Here is a 22,810-nt window from a genome sequence, read left to right on the forward strand (position 1 = left end):
AGCTAGGATAGTTCGGTTCAGCCTTGGCGACCTCGTGCTGCGGAAGAACGAAGAGCGAAACCAGACGAAGTTGGACCCCAAGTACAGGGGCCCATTCGTGGTAGCGGAAATCTTAGAAGGAGACCGGTACTCTTTAGAAACCTTAGACGGCAAAAGATCGTATAAGGACAGTCACGATAGGCTAAGGAAGGCCCCAGACAGTTGCGTCCCTGCCGAGTTGGACGTCTGCGGTGATGACAAGGATGGTGAGAATAGCAATGTGAGTACACCGATCTCAGAGGATCCTTAACCCTATGACTATAACGTTAGTCATAGCGCCCCCACACAAGCCTCGTGCAACCAGCGCTTCTGTGTTACGCCCTGAGTGGCGCCCAATGCTTCTGTGTTACGCCCTGTGTGGCGCCCAGCGCTTCTGTGTTACGCCCTGTGTGGCGCCCAGCGCTTCTGTGTTACGCCCTGTGTGGCGCCCAGCACTTCTGTGTTACGCCCTGTGTGGCGCCCAGCGCTTCTGTGTTACGCCCTGTGTGGCGCTCAGCGCTCTTGTGATACGCCCAGTGGGGCACTCCGCGTTGCACGACAAGCTCTGTGTGGTCCTGTGATCCAACAACCTGAGACTCACCGGTGTACGAAATCGAAAACGATCCGTCGTGTCATTGCGGTCTGACCGATAACTCTCAGGGCGCTACTAACGCTCTGAATACGACTTACGCGCTACTAATCTTAGTTTCCTCCCCCCCCCCCCCCTCGTTTCCGTCAAATCTCCGAGCTGAGGTCCGCTGCGGAAATGGGCCCTTGGCTCGTCCGAATGATTAATAACGTCGGTCACATCGAGTCTAACGGGAAAACGCAATGTTTTAGTGGCACACGAGGACGCGTGACAGTCAGGATGGCCGTGTCGGAGAGGGAAGAACACCGGAACACCTAGAACTTGGGATAGTCCAGCAACAGTGTACTCCAGGGTCTACTATAGCTGTAGTCAAACAATGACAGTTAGCTAATCCGATTGTAATCGTTCGAGACTGGTGATGGTGAGCTTTGGCTCGGGGCGACGGCCCGTCGCCCAACGTAGCCGCGGTCGACGGGACGGGCTCTTTGTCTAGCAAAGGTATAGAGCGATAGTATGACCTCCAGTACAGGAAGTACCGGGCAGTAAAACATTCCAACGGGCCCCTCAGACAATGAATACCCAAAGTTGAGGCACTTGCGCGACACGAGTACCGCTAGCCCGAGGACCCGCCATAAAACCTAGGTCACGTCCGGCAATTAAGAGTTTCCTAATGGACAGGCAGGTTGGTCCCAAAAGCGACCGATGGAGACACGAGGGTCGGGCATCCTCGGGACGGGCACTGGGGCATTCTTGCTAGAGATCTGAGCGAGGAAGCACGGAGCGTCTTACGATCAGGAACAGTGCACGTTGAGTTCTACTAAGCATATCTATCACCCCGTCGGCCGCGTATTCGTAACCGAACCGGAGACCATCGTCACCAGTACCGCGAGCATCTAATCCCCGGGTTGATCGCCGGTTCTGTACTCTCGATATTTGTGTTAATAAACGGTGTTTGCGTGATATCGCAACGATGGCTGCCCCTCAGGGCAACTCGCCGAACGCCCCCAACCTGATCCTCAATGCAACCCCGACATATTTATTAACAGTGTGGTGAATAATTCGAGACACAAACGCATTTTCTGCATTATCTCTTCAGTATTTCCAAGAAACCACTGATCATGTCTAGATATGTTAAGTGAAATTGTTCTTGCGAAAGTTAAATTGAACGCTACAGGATATCGAGAGATGTTGCATGGCGAATTATTGCCTTTCATGACTGAAACAGAAGACAAAAGACATTTCTCAAAAGGAGGCCGCTACAAAAAAGGTGGTTTCAAGATTTCGCAATAGAATTATTAACATGAACAGTATTGAATGCTGATTTGAAAACGATCATGAACTTGTGGGAAATTCTTGGTTAAAAAAGTTTACGATCAGGAGAAGCCAACTATAGAAAATATCGTTGAACTTAAAAAAAAAAAGAATAAAATCAATGTGGGCGATTATTTGAAACACAACTTTAAATAAGTTAGAGGATAGTGTATCTAATAGTTTAATAGAAGTAATCAAAAATAAAGAGCAATCCACTAAATACTGAATGAAAACATAAGAAAATTGAGTTTATATTCTTTCACAGCCACAAACATAATTTTAAGAGAAAATTTAATTTCTTGCAAACCTCAAAAGAAGGGAATTTCTGTTTGTTGTATTTTCAATTTTGTATTATATTATAATATGAAATTATATAAACAATTTTGTCAATCTTTGTTTTAATATTATGAAATATCTAAAAATAGGGTTGAGTTTATAATTGTTCAGGATACTGTACATATGCACTCTAAATTTATTAACAACTGTAAAAGAGCTAATAATAAATTCTTATGTCTAAAATCTTTTGTTTGGAACAGATTGCATGGAAACTTAGTAGCAACTTACGAGAGCGCAGGCATTCGAAGATTCGCATTAGGAAGAATCGATTGCATCAGAGCAGCCAGCCCGGAAGCTCTGGCCTGGGCGAAGGCCATGTGCCAAGGGGATCCCGAAAGTCAAACCACGAATCAGCAAAGCAACACCCTAGACGATGGCACCAAAAGAGTTCAGTTCACCATTTACAGTGTAACTGAAACTTGGCTGTATTTCGTAGAGTTTGTCGTTTGTAGCGACACGATACTCCCCATAGACGAGATATTTTCAAAACATAACGACCATCCAATTACTTAAGCTTCAGATTACGCTGAAACTGTGGAAAGACTGACTAGGCTCCGATTTCGGTGATTTTAGAATATGTTGTAGAAATTGATATTTTGAACAATTTCTCCTATACATATAAAGGCTGAATTCGTTTAGTCACTGAGATACTCGCGAAAAATTGCTACGGTGAATTCTACCTATAATTGCGCATCTGTGGCAACGTATGTGTCAGCATTGATTATCGAGTGTGAAAAATAACACTTAACCCAAACCGATAAACTATAAGTAAAACATGATATATAACGATAGTAACGTATATGTCAGAATTGGTTGCTGAGTGTGAAAAATGACACCTGACCCAAACCGATAAAGTATAAGCAAAAGAATTAGGTTTGGTTTAGGCGTTATTTTATCCGGCGGATAATGAGACATCCAGCAACCAATATTAATGCATACGTTGCCAAACATGCGCAACTACAGTATGTTCGCTTTAGTTGTATAAACACGATTACTTCTGTAAGTATCAAAAGTACAGAAAGATGTTTCAGACAAAAGTAGTATGGTATGAAAGAGAGCATAATCTGGTGAAGTTAGCCTTTACATAGATGGCCAAGTAGAGATCATATGAAGGTGATATACATTTTTTTTTATGGAATCATATAATTTTAAATACTGTAATAGATCCGTTTCAACATTCTCTACAAAAAAGTGGCCACCTAATTATGCAGAAAAGTCATTAGTTTAGAAGATATTTTAACTTTAATTTGTCAAATTTAACGTACGGTAGACAAAGAAAGACGCAAGCTGATAGTTTAATACGTTAAATTTTACAAATTAAAGTTAAAATATCTTCTAAACTAATGATTTTTCTACATAATTAGGTGAATACTTTCTTTGTAGAGAATGCCGAGGCGGATCGATTACTGTATTTAAAATTATATGATTCTATCTAAAGAAACCTATATGTCATCTTCATATAACATCTACTTGGCTATCAGCAAAAGAATCTAATTACTCCAGATTATGTCCTCTTTGATATCATACAACTTTTATTCGAGACATCTTTTCCTATTTTTGATACTTATAGAAATAATCGCATACTGTACGCAGAATTCAGTTCTTCCACCAGCAGTTCTTTGTAAATATTTCGGAAACTAGGCAAGTCCAGCCCTTATATGCATAGAAAAAGGTAACTCAAAACCTTAGTTAACTTAAGTTTTACAAAACTTAAGTTTTACAATATACCAAAAATCATCGAAATCGAAGTCTAGTCAGTCTTTTCACAGTTTCACCCAAATTACTCGAGCTTTTCATGTTTCTTTCACTTTTCGCAAGTTCTCATACTCATCTACAGAGGTGTACGTACACAGCATTAATCCGAAAAGAAGAACCGAGACCATAAATACGATTCCACAAAAACGACAAGCGGTGGACAAGTCTATATAGATGGGAAAAATAACGAAATAATAAAGGAAGGGAGACTCTTGAAGAAAAAGGCAATCAATTAAACTAGACCGTGTTCGCTCTTTTTCCCGTTGGAGTGTTTGCCTGGTCTCTCGAGTGGCCTCGGGCGAGTTTCATGGGGGTTTACCGTTTGCTTTCTTTCCGCGGTTTACCCTCGTCTGGAAAATGGCACGGCGAGCTGACTGTTGTTTCTCGTTTATCACGATGTTATTTCAGCCGTCCTCTATCCTGCAATTACTCGGCTGTTCATCGAAAATGCACGATAATGAAATTGACTCCCTCCGTGCGTGTAGTTTTCTACCCTAACGACTAACGAGCCCATACGTTTCCGTGGATACACTCGTTTTCGTGTACCGTATACAGAATGTTTCGTAGTTTGCACTAACAACAGAAAATGGGGTGGTTGATCGCCTAAAAATATTTATGTACGTATATAGCCACAACCAGACAATGTTTTCTTCTTATATGCATAACTTCCGATCAAGTTAGTTTTCAATGATTTTCACGAAAGAAATACTAGGTACTCAAATGTCAAATTAACAGTTGACAATGGGAGAACAAACGAGTACTAATTAAATCGTAATGGTTTATATACAAAATAATTTTAGTAACTGGGACGGACTGTAGTTTTATTGGAGCGAAAAGTTATAGTTAGGAAAAGGTTATAAAGAAGAATGCACCGACACAGTTCCACTTTTCCTTAAATGGAGCTCTACGATTTTCTTTTGTATAAATTGGTTCCTCATATTATTTTGAGACGAAGCTCTTATAAGTTATAAGTCAGTATCATCGAAATACAGTAAAACCTGTCTTATCCGAACTAATAAGGAGACAAAACTGTTGGGATAATGAAATTTTCCGATAATGAAACGATCATTTTCCCGATGTGGAATTTCATTTATTCAAATACAGATTAATTGACAGATTCTTTAAATATTTATAAATCCCATATCTTGTTAACTGCTGAATCACATAATTCTGCATACAGAAGAATCTCTTCTTGTATTGCGAATCATCGAAATCTTTTACAAAAAGGCACCTCTTCATCGTCACTTTCGTTTGTTACTTTTCTTTTTAATTGCGTGTTTAAGATCACACGCGCCTTCTACAGCTATTAGTGACCACGTTCAGTGGAACGAAACGAATCTACAGCAAGTTGTAGAAATCAATGTCTTTCAGAAAATCTGGAGCTTGTTTGTTGCTTTCATTTGTGTAGAATAGCCATTATTATCGTCTTTATTGCAATGAAACTATTTCATTACCTCAGTATATTTAAGGCTTTTTTACTATTGCCAGCATCAGAGCAATATGCATCGGACAATTTTCAATATGATATTTTTATTTTTTAATGTCTGTGATCGCGGCTTTCCCAACACTATGTATTCTTGGTAATTCTGTTGCACTTGCACCACTTTCGAGTTTTTTAATTATGTCGTAGTTTGTTTCAATAGTTAGAACGCTATTAGTTTCATAATAAATTCTTATAATCAAAACTCAATCAATCGATTCAAGGATAGAGTATGTTATATATGAACACTAATAAAATATGTATATATTTGAAAGAAGAGAAATGAAAAAGGGAATACTGAGAAATACTATGTTTAGATAATACAGCGTTTGGATATTAGGATATTCGAATAAGAGAGATTATACTGTACATATTTCCTTTTAAATTCACGCTCAACAAACGCTCAAACAAACATTTTCCTGAACATTTTCTTATTTTCTAACTTTACCTAAAGTAAAACTATAGTTCGTCTCAGAGTTAGTATATGAAGACCACCGATAAAAAGCATAACAAATTACATTTTCTGTCTTTTATAATACAGCACTTTAAAAATTCAGTACGTTGTCAACCGTGCTTCAATTAAATATGCGTTACATATAAATATATTAATATTTTTTATCAGTGAATAATATACGACGCTATAATATACGACATATAATACACGATGCATATTAACGTACATTCTGCCTTTGTGCAGGAATCAAATTCGTTCAAAGGTACAATAAATTTTCGAAATTGATTTTTCTTAGTAATTAATATTAATGAATATGTACAACAAAATGCGAGGCATCATGTATACGAAAGTACTTATATATATATATATATATATATATATATATATATATATATATATATATACACGTATACATTTACATATATTAACATGAACTTAATATGTTCATTTTCTGCGTACAAATAATTCTTTAATGTTAACATTTCTAATGAATTACTACAGAAGTGTAGATATATAAATATAGAATATACATATGTATATGTTATTTTCGTTCACCATTGAAATGGTCCGTTTGCAATGGCTTTTTCAGCAAGAGAGGATCAAGGAGCTGTTTGATTTGGCAGTACAAAGACAGACTAAGGAAATGAACGACAACATAAATGGTTATGGAATCGACAACCACTTAATGGGCCTCCGTTACGCCGCGCAAGAAGCTGGAGAGCCAATCCCGGATATTTTCACTGATCAGGCTTATAAGATCGTCAATCATTTTGCTCTTTCCACGTCACAGGTTAATAATGATGATCAACGATTGATCGATACTTGAAACTCTCACATGTATGCCACTTTCATGTAGGCTTTCGTTCTCCAACACCTCAAAGTTGTCCACACGAGGTCATTATACACGATGACCAAACAGATCTGTGGCACTTCATCATCATCATCATTATCTATCAGATTGATTCTGCATACTACATAAATTATTAGTTGTACATCTTTATGTCCAAATTGATTACGAGATTATTAATATAATAATTTATTAGAGTCTCCGAGCACAGTAATTTGCCAGCTAATTACGTTAGCAAACTGATAAATTACTAGGTATACAGCGCTGTGAATAATTATAGACTCAAACACATTTTCTGCATTATCTCTTCAATATATTCAAGACACCACTGATCATGCCTGGATATGTTGAGTGAAATTGTTTTTGTAAAAGATAGATTGAACGCTACAGGATATTAGGACATGTAACATGGTGAATTATTACCTTACATAACTGAAATGGAAAGCAAAAAACATTTTTTTAACGAGACAATGCTCCTATTCATACAGCTGCCACTACAAACAAGTGGTTTCAAGATTACGGAATAGAATTATTACTTATAATTAGAATTATTAGTCAGCATTGAGTGCTGATCTGAATCCAATCGAAAACCTGTGGAGAATTCTGGAAAAGTTTACGATCAAAAGAAACTATCTATAGAAAATATTGAACTTAAAAAAGAATAAAATCCGCTTTAAAAAAATAAAAGGAAAGCCACTAAATATTGAATGAAAATGTAACAAAATTAACATATTTCATATTTCTTCACAGCAACAAACACAATTCTAGGAGTAAAATTCATTTCATCCAAACTTCGAAAGAAAATTTCTGCTTGTTGTATCTTCAGCTTTATTTTATATTACAATATGAAATTGTATAAACGATTTTCTCAATTTTAATGTTTTCTCATTTTAATATTGTGAAAAATCTAAAAATAAGGTTGAGTTTATAATTATCCATGACACTGCAGGTTACAGACTCATACTGCATAAAGATTATGATTTTACGATTTTACAATTTGACAATTTTAGTACTTAATAAATTACAATTGAAGTGGTTAACATTTACTTGTAGCATCGAAACATTAAACAAATCGATCAATCGAATTTCTGCTTAAATTCTATTTTTTCTAATAATCTTCTTAATAATTTAAATTCTAATAATCCCTATTTTAATCTCGCCCGTACTTTAAATGTCTACTAACAAGAAATATCCAATTTTCAGGTAACTTCGAAAAACGATGCAATCATTGGTTACGGTCCAGTAGTGCCAGACGGTTACGGTTGCGCTTACAATCTGAGAAGCAACGGCATCATATTTTCTGTATCTGCTTTTCATAGCGATGGCAGGACGAACGCAACACGTTTCGCTCAAACGCTCAAGCAAAGCTTATGGGACATGGCAGATATGTTAAACAGAGCGAATCAGAGATAAAGTGGCGACTAAGAGATAAAGTCACGCCAAAGCAAAGTATTAAGATGCTAGATAGAAATAATGATCATTTCTCGGTTGCGAGTCCGAAATCATATCGAAAGAAAGTATACTCGAGCTCGTCTGAGAAAGTATTTAGCGTAGTACGAATAGTAAGCGTTTAAGAGAACTGTTCGCATTAGAACTCACACAATTTGCTAGATATCGCTGATTTGATTCCTCTTTAAAATCATGAATAGGAATAGAACAGAACCGATGCAAAAACTTTCTATATCTATTTCGAACAATCTGTTTCCAATGAATGCATTTTAGCTAATAATTCTACATATCATAGTGAATTTTGTATTTGATTGTTCCCTCGATTCATGTTCGTGATATAATAACGCAAATACGAATAGAAATAACCAAAAGAAATTGTGTCATTTGAAAGAAATTTTGTCTCGCTATTCTTCCCAGTTTACATATTTGATATTTAATATCTTCTTTTAAGTATCGTATAATATTGTCGATAATTTTTCTGATAATTAAAGATAGTAGTTTGTTTGTAAAAAATAGTAATCTATGGTTATCTTAATGAAACTGTTTTAATTTTATTTTAAAATTAGAAAAGATATACATGTTCCCAGGGCCAGAGTGTATTAAGTCAAACTTTTCAAGCTTTAAAGGAGAGGAAATCAAAGTTGCAGAAACTTTGTAACAAAATGTGCAACTAATATCAGTTTTACATTTTTATATTAAAAACTAAAGGATTAAAACGACAAAATTCTTATTGTCGGGATAACTTAATACGGGTAACGTAAAATGTCTTTTTTTTTCAAAGTGGACTCAATTATTATTACATATTTACATGTAACAATATTTTATTACAATATTTTAAGTAAGAAACGATTCGTTGCCTTAATTTTAAGTTACTATAATATTTTTTAAACTCAGTTAAAATAATTGCTTCTCTCTCTCTCTCTCTCTCTCTCTCTCTCTCTCTCTCTCTAATATATTATATTACAGAATTAAACTTCAATATGCAAAGACTCTCCATCAAATGGCACAATTTGTTTTAACAAAGATTATAAATTACCGTATGAAGGAAGCCTTCTATTACGAGCAATACATGTATAGAAATATCACATTCATCTTGTTATTACAGTTATCGATATACATATCTAGAAGAAAACTGCGTTAATCATCTAATCGTTAATAAACTTAAAAAATTCTTCGCAAATCACTGGACACTGTAATCTCATCTGTTGTTAAGTAGGTACACGCGTACAAATGTTTATCAGGTAATTGACGACCAAAGCCGAACAAACCGAGACGAAAACGTTTAAACGGTAGTCGCTGCGTGTAGTAGGCAATATAGATCGATCGGTCATTGTAAAACTCTAGTCCTGTTACGAAGATCCTCGAACATTTATGTCCGAGCGCTGGAAGTTCCTTTCCACCGAAAGCGAAGTTTCGTTATTTCCCTATCGCTTGGTTTTAATCGTGCATTCACGATTAAAGGGGGTCTAATTCCAATAATTAGTTGTATTGTTAAACTATCGGTGCTTTAACGGGTTTAGCCACGTGAATTGGATGTTCTATAGTGACATGTAACCTTAAATGTAATCAAACGATTAGTTAGTAATATCTAGGGATATTTAGAAACTACGAAAATGTTAATACACGTAGCTTCATGTTGTGAAATTCAAATAATTTAAGAGTAATTCGACGATTAAATGAGATATATCGATATGTTTGGAAGCAATGACATTTACTTTTATTGTTAGCTCCATGAGCGTAGATTTTATTGTTAGTTGTCTCACTATGAAGCGTACATTTTATTGAATCTGTATGCATTGAATGAAAAAGACATCCAAAATGTGGTATTCTGTCTCAGGAGAAAGCATTAATTAATCACGTTTGACAAAACATAGTTGAATATCGATGTACCTTTATCTTCACATACAACGACTCACAAAAGTATTCGAACATCCTTTAAAACAGAACTATCTTTCTTAATATCGAACCAAACGTCTTGACTTCTTTTGACAAGTTAGATGGATCGGTGGTTAACGTTACTATGAGTCACAAACGATTGGCGAAAAATGGTGAAAATCTCAGTTTCTCGCGAGTTTGGACCTATGACTGTAATACATCTAAAGATTCTTACATTTTTCGATGCCTGTCCCTTGTTTCTGCATCAACCGATTTCGATGAAGTTTTCAGTACGTATATAATTAAGATAAATCTTAACACATCTTTCAAATTTTTATTACAGGCTCGGATAAGGAGATTTTACAATCTCTTTTTACAAAAGACCTTTACTATTTTCTTCGTGATTTCGACCAGTTGCAATTTTTTCAAATATTTTTATAAACTGGTTAACTAATTCATCTATGTTCCCAAAAAAAATTCAAGTCGTTTGGTCCAATGTGAGAAAAGATATTCTGTTTTAAAGGGTGTTCAAATACTTTCACGAGTCACTCTAAGTAAACTTTATAGCTCAATTATTGTAAGCAATTAACATACCACAGTTATTTTCTGTAGAATTGATAATAACCCATCGTTTAAAACTGTAAACAAGAATACGTTTATTCAGTGCTATGATGATTCAACTATTTCGTGTGAGAAAGTACCAAATCTTCCTGTTAACCCTGCTAGTGTCCAATTTTTCTATCTTAATATCGCTTTCATTTCAACTACAATTTTGTCATATTTTTCTCAAGCCAAAATTATTCACTAAGAATAGGAAAACGCTATTACGTTAAAAATGATGTAAAGGATGCAACAGACTTAAATACAATTTTGAAACAAACTGCCTTATTTGGCAAAAAGATGATATGTTTCGACATGAAACAGTAGAAACGTAATACATAATAATACGTGCCAATTAAACGATTGGAAACTTTGATTACTTTTACGTCATAAGAAGGAAATGTATATATTTTGTACAATCTGACGTATACTTTACAGATATTATTAAATTATTATAACAAAAAAATTTAATCGCGAAGCATCACGATATAAATTTCTTCGTAACGGAAGCACTTTAAACACCAAGTACAAAATCTTAAACACGTGTTTTAGATTTACTAAACTGTTATTAAGTGAAAGATTTATTTATATCATATCAAAATTATAAAATTGCTGTCGAGTATGAAACATAAAATATCAATCGTAAAGGCTGTAAAAATATATCATTCGCGGTATTAAGCTTGTTTTATAGTTTGATACCTTTACAGTAAAGACAACGAAGAGACAGAGTACACGAATAGAAGTTGAAATGCTAAATAACTCGGTAAGGTAGAGAAAAGATTTCTAGCGCACGGACCTCGTCTGTCGCAACACATTCTAAACGTGGCCAATCGTTCGTGTTTTGGCGCCCGCACAGTAAACTCTTGTCCAATTCTTAGGTAGGTCAATGGTTTGCCCTTCTTCGATAGACAGGCAAACGTTGATGATAGCTCTATCTCTCTATCACATTAATGTTCTACGTCTAATTAACTACTACTGTAACTAACGCTACTTTTCTTATATACCAAGCTCTGTCGATAGTGAAAAATTCAATTTTCATTTCAAAGGATAGAAATATTAACGATCGGCGCTACTGTCACTTACATCATTACTCTCATCCTATTGTATCAAATTATCATACTTTACCGTAATTTAGAATCAAACAGAAATGATATATATATACACACATATATACATAAACATATATACGCCTATACATATGCATAGAGTAACACACGTTACATACTACGACACATTTGTTGACATTATTTATATTTTACGAAGCTGTTTGTTAGCTTTGTTATAAAGTACATACTTCCAATGTGCAAAACACGCGTGTTTTAGGGTTGTCATTAAGGCTTAGCAAAGTTTTCTTGCGCTAAAGCATAAATGTTCTATTGAAAATAGTGTTTTATCTAATACATATATTGTCGTTAAGTGATGAATTTGTTGCGTATTACATTAAATCGGAAATTTTATATTCATGGTCTGAGCAATTGTTTGCTTCGACTTAAACGTAGAGTGAATCTTCAAATAATGCAAGGAATTGTGGTGGTTCCTTATACTGTTACTAAATAAAATTATATATAAATATACATATATAACTCAATACACGTACACATACGCACATATCAAGAAACGTTTAAATATAAAAAATCTATATCTGTTTTCGCGCATATGTGTACGATATATGTATGAAAGTGTTCTGTATTATTTTTAATCTTAAGCTGCAAATACCTATTAAATTTAAAATGAAACGGGATGTCACCATTAGAAGTAGTTATGCGGATCGCAAAACTGTTGCGATCGTATTTTCGCGGCCAAGAATATCGCGCATATCAGGCGAAAGCCAACATAGCGACGACTCTATCAAATAGAACATACGCTAAACTTATTAGAATTACTTACGAAATAAAGTCAACTGATTGTAGGCTAAAATAACATATATATAAAAATTCAGTCAGACATTATTTCAAAATACAAATATTCCTTACGAAGACTGCTGTCGTTGATATGAAATTATATCATATATCTTATAAGATGTAATAAAATAATAAACACAGTTGGTAATGATAGGTGACAATTGCAGAATCGCAAAAAAAAAAAATTCTTTATGAAATAGTCGTCTTCGTATGCGATATATATATTTAGTAATGTTAAACTTGTAAGCGCACTTCACTTTCTGTTTATATGGAAAGTATACACAGCATACCTCTGTAATTAACTAATTTGCGGCAAGTATGTTGTATCATGTGTACGTTTTCTTGTGCAAAAATAAACACTATTGTGGCACCACCTTCCACTTTTATTTCCTTTTTCTAAAAATACAATGTTTTCGTTAATCACAGTGCAATGTTTAACTACAAAAAACAAACAATTTATTTTCTGTATTGTAAAATAATTTACAACAATATTATACATATATGTATGTATGTACACAATGTAAGTACCTTCTTCAAAGGTAGGAATGTTAAAAATTTACATACATCAGCTGCAGTATATTTTGTTGCTATAGTATTAAAAATACATGCTTTATGTTAGAAAATTACTTTTCTTCTTAAAACATTTTCGCCTTAATACTGCATAACCAGATTAGTACTTACTATCTAGATGCCTAATTTTTCCCACTTTTTAGAATACAAATACAAGAAAACAACCGTAAAATAATCTGAGAGAGGAAACTGGTATGGTAAAAGTATATGAACTATCAATATATTTAACCTGATGCAGGTAACAACGGTGTTATAAGTTAATTTATGCTTTCAAACTGAAAGAATCTACATACGAATTGACTATCCCTATTATGCTTATTGTCGCAGTATCAACAAGTCGGCGTTAACATCTTCGTATGCTTGTGTAAACGGAAGTGTAAGTAAGGCATTTGCTGTCAACCTTTTCTTTGGATCATGTTGTAAACATTTTCTAATTAGGTTATCTCCTTCAATGGAAAGATTTTTGGGCAATGCTGGAGTTTCACCCATTCCCACCTAAAGGAATTAATACATAAAATAAAACAATGTAAAAGATAAACATTCTGGAGGGAAGCGTGATTACTATCACATACCTTAAACATAATTTGATAATTAGAATCATAATCTGACCAAGGTCTTCGTCCACTCGCCATTTCTATAACGCAGCAACCAACTGACCAAATATCAGCAGCTCTACCATGTCCACTACTTTCTGATTTCATAAATACTTCCGGTGCCATGTAAGCTATGTGCAAATATTAAATGTTAAATTATTTTTAAAGACACAATATCACAAATATTAGAATGAGGTACAGGAAGCTATTGTTATTTGTTACAATTATTTCTATAACACATATATGAATGTGCATACTCGTGGGCATTACTGTAATCATAAATAAAAGCTGAAGCTAACCTTGAGTACCAACAAAACCTTGTAATTCACCCGGCATAGTAGTATGTGCTTTAATTTGCACAGCACTTCCAAAATCACCAAGTTTCAAACAATTACCCTCATCCGTTAAAAAAATGTTTGCAGCTAGATATAAAATATAAATATTTCATGATTTGTGGTCAAATCATATACGTACAGGATAATATATTATTGTTATATTACAATATAAAACATACATTTAATGTCGCGATGTACTATTCCATGCGAATGGAGTACAGCTACAGCTGAAAGGAGTTGATGTGTATATTTTCTAACTAATGACTCTGGTAGACCATTTCCACTGCCCGCTACTAGACTTTCTAACGTTCCCTCAGCGCAAAATTCCATAAAAATTAACATTTCTTCCTACAATAAGGCAAATGTTATCCATATGTATTTGTAAAAATATGAATATTCTATTATATATACATCAACTTACACGATGAATTTCTAGTCCATAGTATCGTACTAAATGTTTGTATTGAATTCCTTCAAATATTTGTAGCTCTTCGGCAACACGTCTAATTGCTCTATGATCCCCAGGTTGAAACTGAACTTCTTTCATAGCTAATAACTCACCAGTTTGATTGTTGACTATGGTATATACTTTACCAAATCTTCCTTGTCCTATAAAGAAGAATTTTAATGTATAATGTATATTAAAATAAAAATTAATACATTTTGATATTCAGTTGAGCTTACCTATTTTAATACCTCTTTGCCAAGTAAAGGTAACTCTTCTTGCTTTAATACGAACTCTATCAACAGCTTTTCTATCAGTAACTTGCCCTATAAGTTCGCGGCCTTTTAATCTCTCGTCAATATCACATTCAACTTTTCTTATAGCCCGATTGATTCTTTCCTGCCTGGGTACAGTATGGTCAGAACTATTTATAGTAATACCTACATTTCCATCAACCACACTTGATGAAAAGGATTTTCTAGAACTCGTTGGAATATCTGGAGATCTAACATTATCTCTAGATTTCTGAGGGAGACTTAAACTCGCAGTTCTGCTTCTAGTATGACAAGGTGAAGACGCTCTTGAATGAGGTAACCTTTTTAAATCTGCAATGAAGACAGCTGATCAACATCTGATTAAAGAATAAATAATGCTCAAACATAGAATAAAAATAGAACTTTACTTTCTGTTTCATTTGTAGCAGTACTTGCACTTCCAACAACGTGCGAAATACAACGATCCATACAGGTTTTTAATTCCTCAAATTCTTCATCAGTTAAATGTTTGGTATTATGTGGTTCGCATACTGTAATTAAAAATTCTAAACCTTGATTTGCCCACCTAGGTCGTAAACCTCTTCCACGTTCACATCGTGTTCTAACGAACTCCATCCACAAAAAGGCGAAAGAAACCAGACTTTCAGCTAAAATAGCTTTTTCTTCAAGTGCAAATAGTTTACATGTTTCTTTATGGTAATCAAACCCCATTCGATAAGCCTGATGAAGTATTTCCCTTATTCTTGAACGTATAGCAGATCGATCATATTCATAATTTGATTCTTCTATTTTTTTGAGATCACGTTGAAAATTTTCAATAACGTTTGTGATATCGAGTCTGAGATCCATGACTGTATCCTAAATATATAAGGAATATTTCTTTGTAAAGGAATAATTCTAGCTTAATCTATAATAACTTTTACCTTTAAAGATGTTAATGATTTTTCTAATTCTTTGTCAAAGATAGACCAATTTACAATATCACGTTTCAAACACTTAGCAAGCATAACACCTTTAACCACCTTCTCCCGAGCTTCTACAAACATTCCTTGCCATTCACGTCGTACAAACATTCGCTGAAATCTGAGTGATATGCCAGAATAAAGTAAAAACATTTATAGTATAATTTACAAAGTAATCCAATTTTACCTGTTTGACCAATCATCATCATTCCAATCCTCAAAATTTTCTTGAATCTCCCGTGGTCTCTCGTTAAGGTATTCTTTAACTTGTTCAATCATAGTTTTTGCGATTTCACTATAAAATAAAACGCGGAAGAATATATACATTACAAAAATATTACGATGTAACTCACCAGAATTTAACTCCCGCAATCTCGTATCCATTTAATATATTTCCTGCTATTGATTTTACAAACATCCACTCATCCATAATCAAATTTTTGTGGAAACTGTCATGCTGTACCATATCTACCCACTGCTGAAGGTAATCAAGATATACTTCAAAAACAGCCTTCAAACTTTTGTCAAAATCTTTCACGTTTTCTTGAAATAAATTTTCGCAACTATCATTATTATTGACAACTGCTGCACAAGAATGAGCTGCAAATCTGTCGCGATGGATACATGCAATTCTAAGACCTTCTCTAAGTTCACGCATAAGTTGTCGAACTGATAGTGGACTAGGTTGTTCTGGTTTTTGTTCTAATCTCATTCTTAAAAACTCATGAACAACATCTAACGGAACTCGAGACAAAAACACGAAAGCAGCCCTAAAAATTTTTTTTGTTATTTAATGCAAAACTTTTAGAATAAAATATAAACAAAATATATACAGGGTGGTTGGTAACTGGTGGTACACGCGGAAAGGGGGTGATTCTACGCGAAAACTGAAGTCGAAAATATAGAATAAACATGTTTTGTTAAATTTTTTTTCTTTTTAGTTTTTCCATCGAGACAACGATCTACGGTGAGATTCGTTATAACGTATCGCACGCGTACCGAGCGAAAATTCAAAGTCGATTTTCTCGAAAACAAAGCCTCAAACGAAAAATTTTTATTCTATATTTTCGACTTCTTTTTTCGCGTAGAATCACCTCCTTTCCGCTTGTACCACCAGTTACCAACCACCCTGTATATACGAACGTTTTACCTATAAGATGGAAGATTTAATTCTCTTGCTTCGGAGCTCCACACGCCATATCGTCGCAATTCTTCATCGCCTTCATACTCTTCGTTCAAAGTATTATTAGATTCACTTATATCACTTTTTTCTAACGTCAACCTTGCTTTCCTCAAGACAGAAGTATGTAATCTCTCAAGAAAATTTAAACTTTTTCTTAAACCTCTAGTCTTTAATACATCTTCAATATACTTCCTAGGAATTAAAGAAAAAAGAAAGAATTAACCTATTCATTAAACGTAAAAGGATTTTTTAATACTTTAACATAATATTCACCTGTAAGCTTGCCGATCGAATTCAACTAGGTAAAAGTCAAATCTATCGTTTTTATCATCGTCTGCACATGTAAATGACGATTCAGGAGTAGAAGGCCAGGATTGTACGAAAGATAAACCAGAAGAATTATTACTATTATTGCTATCTGAAGGGCTGGAATTTTCATCTTGTTGGTTTGAAGTATCAAATCGTACCAAAGTTTGCTTCCACTCTAAATGATCGGTCACATCGGAAGATCGTGAACTAAAACGAAAAAAAGAGTAAGTTTCCTTGTTTAATATCGTATTTTGTTATGATAATATCATTATTTCTGACACCTTATTCCAGAATCTCCAGTATCATCGTGTTTTTTCTTTGTATGCGACATCATTAATAATTTTCCCAGTATTTGTAACTTGAGTCGATGATGCTTAGTCATATTATACCAAAGACACATTGCCTTCACTCTACCAATAAATTCTGTACTTTTGTATAAAGGATAATGTGCAGCAAAGGCTTGTGACGAAGGATAAAGTGCTTCTGCTACCTCTAGCCTAGACAGTAATCCTTCTACTTGCTGTAAAGCTTCACCTTGTGCTCGTGCACATGCTCTACAATACATCGAAAGACAACCTGGACAAATACCTAATTCTATATTTGGACTAGATCCTACATTTACTATTCGATCAATACGCGTGGTATTAATATTAATCCAAGGCGTATTATCATTCTTTACACTCGCAATAGGATCATATCTAAAAATTAACATTATTTTATTTAAATTCTTTTCCGATTTTATAACTGTAGGAATCTATTAAATTCTTACATAATTTACCTATACTCCATTATTTCTTTAAGTAAACCTTCTACAGCCTCACGTTGCTTGCACAAGTACTCATCTTGAGCCATTGGACTCCGATCAGCATGGTGAGCTTGTAGTTCTAGCCATATTAGATCTTTCAATTCGTTTTGCCACCGCGTTTCTTCATGACTGATTTGCCGACGGCAATTACGTTCCGTACTTCCCTACAAAATATAAACAAAACTTTAGTATGTGCAAATTTTTGATATAAATGTATTTTTTACGAGATTATTCGTAATAGAATATTCTCATACCAATCTAATTAAAAAAGAAAATGTATCATGAAATAATTCCCGTTCTTTAAGACTCAACGTTTTTGGTGATTGCGCGATCGATTCCCTATCACCAGTAATTGGAATTTTCTCGGTAAGTTTAACTTTAGGCTTTCTCTCTTCTACATCAACAGGTTTGGATCGCAAGCTACGGAATCTATTTCGAGTTTCAATCTATAAAAATTTTCAATTAGTTTTACATCTGGAAATTCGCCAAACAATTTTCTACAATTCAAATTATTTATTATTATTTTATACCTTCATATGATTAGGAGTAGATACTTGATGAGGATCAAATTTCTCGTTATAATTATAAGCTGCCTCCATATCCAGTTTTAAATCTCTTTCAGTTCCACGTAACACTTTCAATGTCCTTTTGCATTTTCGATTTCCTTCCTTCGCTATATCTTGGTTCACCTCGTTTTCACAATCCTTATCTGCTTTGTCACACATTTCGTTAAAAATAATGTTGTCCAGAGTATTGCGCCTGCGGATCGCTGCTTTCGATGGTATGTCTTTTTCTAACGATTTCGTTTCCCTTAAAATTAATTAAATTCATGTGTACGATTAAATATATGACAAAATACGGTATTCAAAAAGATATGTATAATATATTTTTTAACATATATGAATACGTGTATGAAATTGTAAAGGAATATATTTTTATCTTTTAATATTTAATAAAACTTCATATATGTAATTTAACATTTACGAAAAAATTGTTTAAGATCGCTTAAAAAACTCGTTCTTTCATTTTATTTGATAAACAGAAATAATTTATAATATACTCTTCTGGAATACGCTGATTTATGTTTGCAATGTATCATGAACACTTGTAATAGCATATTAATTTTGATATACATTATATACAAAATATTGGTGACTCATTGAGTACCATTTTAGTCAAATTCTTCATTTTGATTCACTTAAGATGGATACAAGGTATGATGGATTTTCTTAAATTCATACTAATTGTTAATAAACTGCTTTAAAAACTTAAAGATACCAATTACAACAATTCTTTTTATTTTATCTTTACGAATGATTTAAAAAAACTTATGGAATATTGGAGAAACTGTAATTATATTGTATTATTATGTATTACTGCATTATATTGCATTTATTTAGTTAAGCCCCATTTAACTATCTCCGTTAAAAAAACAATCCTTTTAAAAAATGTATTAAATGTTGTCTCTTAAATAATTATATTAAATATTGTGCCTTCTACATAGCTATTTATCCTTTACCACTATACCTTTTGCAATAAGACAACATGTTTATTATTATTTGTCTACATTAATAAAAATTAATGAAATAAAAATTCTATTTTATCCTATTCTATTATTTGTATAAAATATATAATCTTACATATACATTGATAAAATTATATTATAAAGATCGATCATAATATTTTTATCATTATAACATTATGATTTATCGTAAATATATTTTTATTAATGATATCTACTTTCATAATAATATCTTGATATAATTTTACACATACATTTACAATTTACAAATTATAAAACAATTGTTGCAAATTAGATTAAAGATCATATGTATATGTAAATACGTGTAAATGTACGGTTTCATAAATGTTTTTCTCAGGCTATTGTTTTTATTGTATTTCCAAATTTTCTATTAATTAGAAAAACAATTATTAAAATTTAACATTAAACATGTAGAGATATATTGGGAAAAATGAAGGAACGCTTCAACTGTTTCGCGTATAAGAAAAGTAAATGCTAATTAACTTACCCTCCGCTAAGTTTTTGTCTCATGTATCGCTTCTTTCGATTAAGTCGAGTTCTCGGTGGTGTCTGTCCATAAATATCGCACATTGCTTGAATCGAGTCATCGAATTCACTTGTCGAACAGCTTGAACCTTTTTTCCTGAAAAAGGCATGAACTACTAAAATAGATCAAATAAAAATAAAATTCGGAGGAGATACATCAAATTTTTAAACATTACAAACTAAAACTTACTTGTATCGTCAAATAACATTACCATACATATAAAATAATATTACTGAAAAAGTTCAATGATAAACATATAGCGCTAAACATATCCTTCAAATACTTGCTGCCAGGTTTGTATATAAAAAATATTCATTGAAATATTTAACAATTTAAATATCTTTAATTTTATAATTATATCGGTTTATTGACGTATGTGCATGAAATGATACGTATATAGAATGCACGTACATATATGTACTTAGAATTACGATATATAGCATGTGTAATATCATAATAGTATTAAATTATTATTATTAAAAACGTTCATTACATGTGGAAAGTAATAAAATAATTATATTAAAATATCAATTATATGCGGAAGTAAATCAATGAATCATTTTTATTCTTAGTACTTTTTATTTTTTTTATTCTATGTACTTGTCAAATTGTTTTGAACAATTAAATAAATTATAATCTAATTATATACAAAAATGATACAACCAAAACCAGATATTGATAAAAACTTATCATGTATTTTAAGAAACTGTACCTGTACTATTATTAATTTTGTTTCAAATAAGTGTTAATAAACAACTATTTGATTAAATACATGAGTATATGAAATGAGTGACCAATTTTACGTTACATGTAATAATTTTACAATGTTGCATATGACAGACATAAATATTAAAATTATGAGTATAGTAAACGGAATTATATGCATCGCATCACACTAAACAGATATCTATTTTGATAAACGGAATAGACGCTTGCTTTTCTATACAACATTTTTATACAACGTTGACACTTTGCCACGAAGTGCCAATGCATGAAATATACTATCCATATATTGATAAATGTCGTCACTCCAAGATCGACACTCGTTTCGCATGGGTAATAAACTTATTCATTGTATTTTACTATATTGTTTGTTATAGTAATGTACCAGCGATTCTGTTTTAAGTACTAAAAGTCGAAAAAATGTTGAATGACATGTAAACAAAACGTAGACATTGCTCCAATCAAAATTCTTACCGGTGGTATTTTTGTATTACTGTTACTGTAAGTTGTTCGAATCACGTGGCAAAACGAACATCTGACAAACTTACCTAATATAGCCATTATCATCGTCTGATGAACCTGAGAATGAATTTTCTGTAACATGACTTTGTATATCATAACGAAACATTCTCCTCAGATGACAAACACATCGCACTCAAGGCACCGTTGTAATCGTCCACTGAGTAGTAATGGGCGATAGAGTATCGATGTTTCGAATATCGATACTTTTCAATTCAAGTATCGATGTTGAATATAACGATATACTCTAATATCGATACTGTCCAATGAAACAATTCACTTCTATCTTCCTCAGTTCTGAGCAAACTAACCAAAAAATATTTAACAGTAAGTGCAACACCCGTTTCATCTAAACGAAATCGATTAAATATATGAAGAATATCTACAATTATTGCTACTTTTAAGTTCGCTATCCAATGAAGAATGGTATGCTAAAAAACATTCTATAGTTTATGTTTAATGTTCTATACATATTTATGTTTATTGTATAAATAAAATATAACTGTTAAATAAAACAGTAAACAAAGCAGTGAATGCTATAAACAAAAAGTTAGGAAAGTATTTCTACAATACTAAAATGCTTATACAATACTACAATACTATACAATACAATGCTTAAATAATACAAAATCGTTATCTATATATCACATATAACATTGATTGCTTTAAATCTTTTTCAATCGCTCCAAAAACATCAAAGAAATCAGGCTATGTGCTTGTCAGAGCAGCCTGTCTCCGGAGTGGTAACATTTCCACCTGAACTTATTTGTATTAAACAGATTCAAATTGTTTCTCATAGGCCATAAAATAAAATTTATATATTCATAAAGTTAATAAATATTGTAGATATAATTAGAAATTATCTAAAGTCAGAAGACATGGATCGCAAATAAAGAAAAATACATGGAAATAAATAAATGTTAAAAAAAATGTTATACTTTATCACAAATTACATTTTTAGACAATTGGACTTTGTGTTAATGGCAACCAGGAAATTTATTCCATCAACCTGTTTCAACAAAAAAGTTAAGGTTTTAACAACAGCATTGTACAGATGAAGTTATAAAAAATATAATTTAAATGTACTTTAGCTTTTTTGGAAATTCATTATCTTCTTCTTCACCATCTTCTCGCTATTTTTGTGGTAATTGCACCGTTGTATCTGACACTGCAGTGATGCGCATATACATTTTAAAATTTCTGGAGACTATTCTTATCTGACTTAACAACTAATTAACTTTTTGTACACTGAAAATAAAAATTATGTTGTTACTTAGAATTAATGATATAAAAAATATCGTTTTTAATGTAAAGGCTAATGAATGCTTATCACGAGATTTTACGCACAACTGCTAAATGATGATAAATCTGGATCTTTTTCCATAGTATTAGGATTCAAATTTTCCT

General features: G+C 33.0%; 2 protein-coding genes and 1 long non-coding RNA gene across 3 annotated transcripts in view; 2 read left to right on the plus strand and 1 right to left on the minus strand.

The window, feature by feature from the left end:
* Positions 1–12,988, plus strand: part of LOC117159906 (Choline acetyltransferase) — a 19,099-nt gene extending 6,111 nt beyond the window's left edge. The window contains exons 2-3 of the mRNA XM_076618418.1: positions 6,533–6,733; positions 7,994–12,988. Of these exons, the coding sequence (XP_076474533.1) occupies positions 6,587–6,733; positions 7,994–8,203 (357 nt within the window). The 5' untranslated portion in view covers positions 6,533–6,586 and the 3' untranslated portion in view covers positions 8,204–12,988. The remainder of the gene's footprint in view (positions 1–6,532; positions 6,734–7,993) is intronic.
* Positions 12,989–13,380: 392 nt separating this feature from the next.
* Positions 13,381–21,586, minus strand: Mekk1 (mitogen-activated protein kinase kinase kinase 4). Its single transcript, XM_033340099.2, has 18 exons — positions 21,433–21,586; positions 20,123–20,257; positions 18,623–18,902; positions 18,347–18,538; positions 18,066–18,256; positions 17,569–17,985; positions 17,252–17,494; positions 16,946–17,170; positions 16,149–16,565; positions 15,983–16,090; positions 15,757–15,916; positions 15,241–15,691; positions 14,798–15,163; positions 14,535–14,722; positions 14,293–14,461; positions 14,078–14,200; positions 13,758–13,909; positions 13,381–13,680 (listed from the first exon to the last, which is right to left on the minus strand). Exons 1-18 carry the CDS (start codon positions 21,510–21,512, stop codon positions 13,501–13,503), a joined length of 4,077 nt encoding a protein of 1,358 aa, XP_033195990.1. The 5' UTR covers positions 21,513–21,586; the 3' UTR covers positions 13,381–13,500.
* LOC143302659 (uncharacterized) lies at positions 13,453–14,076 on the plus strand. The gene is made up of 2 exons (XR_013058333.1): positions 13,453–13,561; positions 13,624–14,076. It is a non-coding gene; the product is annotated as an uncharacterized LOC143302659 (long non-coding RNA).
* Positions 21,587–22,810: the final 1,224 nt, after the last annotated feature.

The sequence above is a fragment of the Bombus vancouverensis genome, chromosome 5 (assembly GCF_051014615.1).
Source record: "Bombus vancouverensis nearcticus chromosome 5, iyBomVanc1_principal, whole genome shotgun sequence".
In the NCBI taxonomy this organism is placed as follows: Eukaryota; Metazoa; Arthropoda; class Insecta; order Hymenoptera; family Apidae; genus Bombus; species Bombus vancouverensis.

Coding starts and splice junctions, on each gene's coding strand:
- Mekk1 (XM_033340099.2), bottom strand. CDS start 21,512: ATGTTTCGTTATGATATACAAAGTCATGTTACAGAAAATTCATTCTCA. Junction 15,917..15,982: donor GATGATGATTGGTCAAACAG/GTAAAATTGGAT, acceptor CATATCACTCAG/ATTTCAGCGAATGTTTGTAC. Junction 13,910..14,077: donor AGGTTTTGTTGGTACTCAAG/GTTAGCTTCAGC, acceptor ATTTGCACATAG/CTTACATGGCACCGGAAGTA.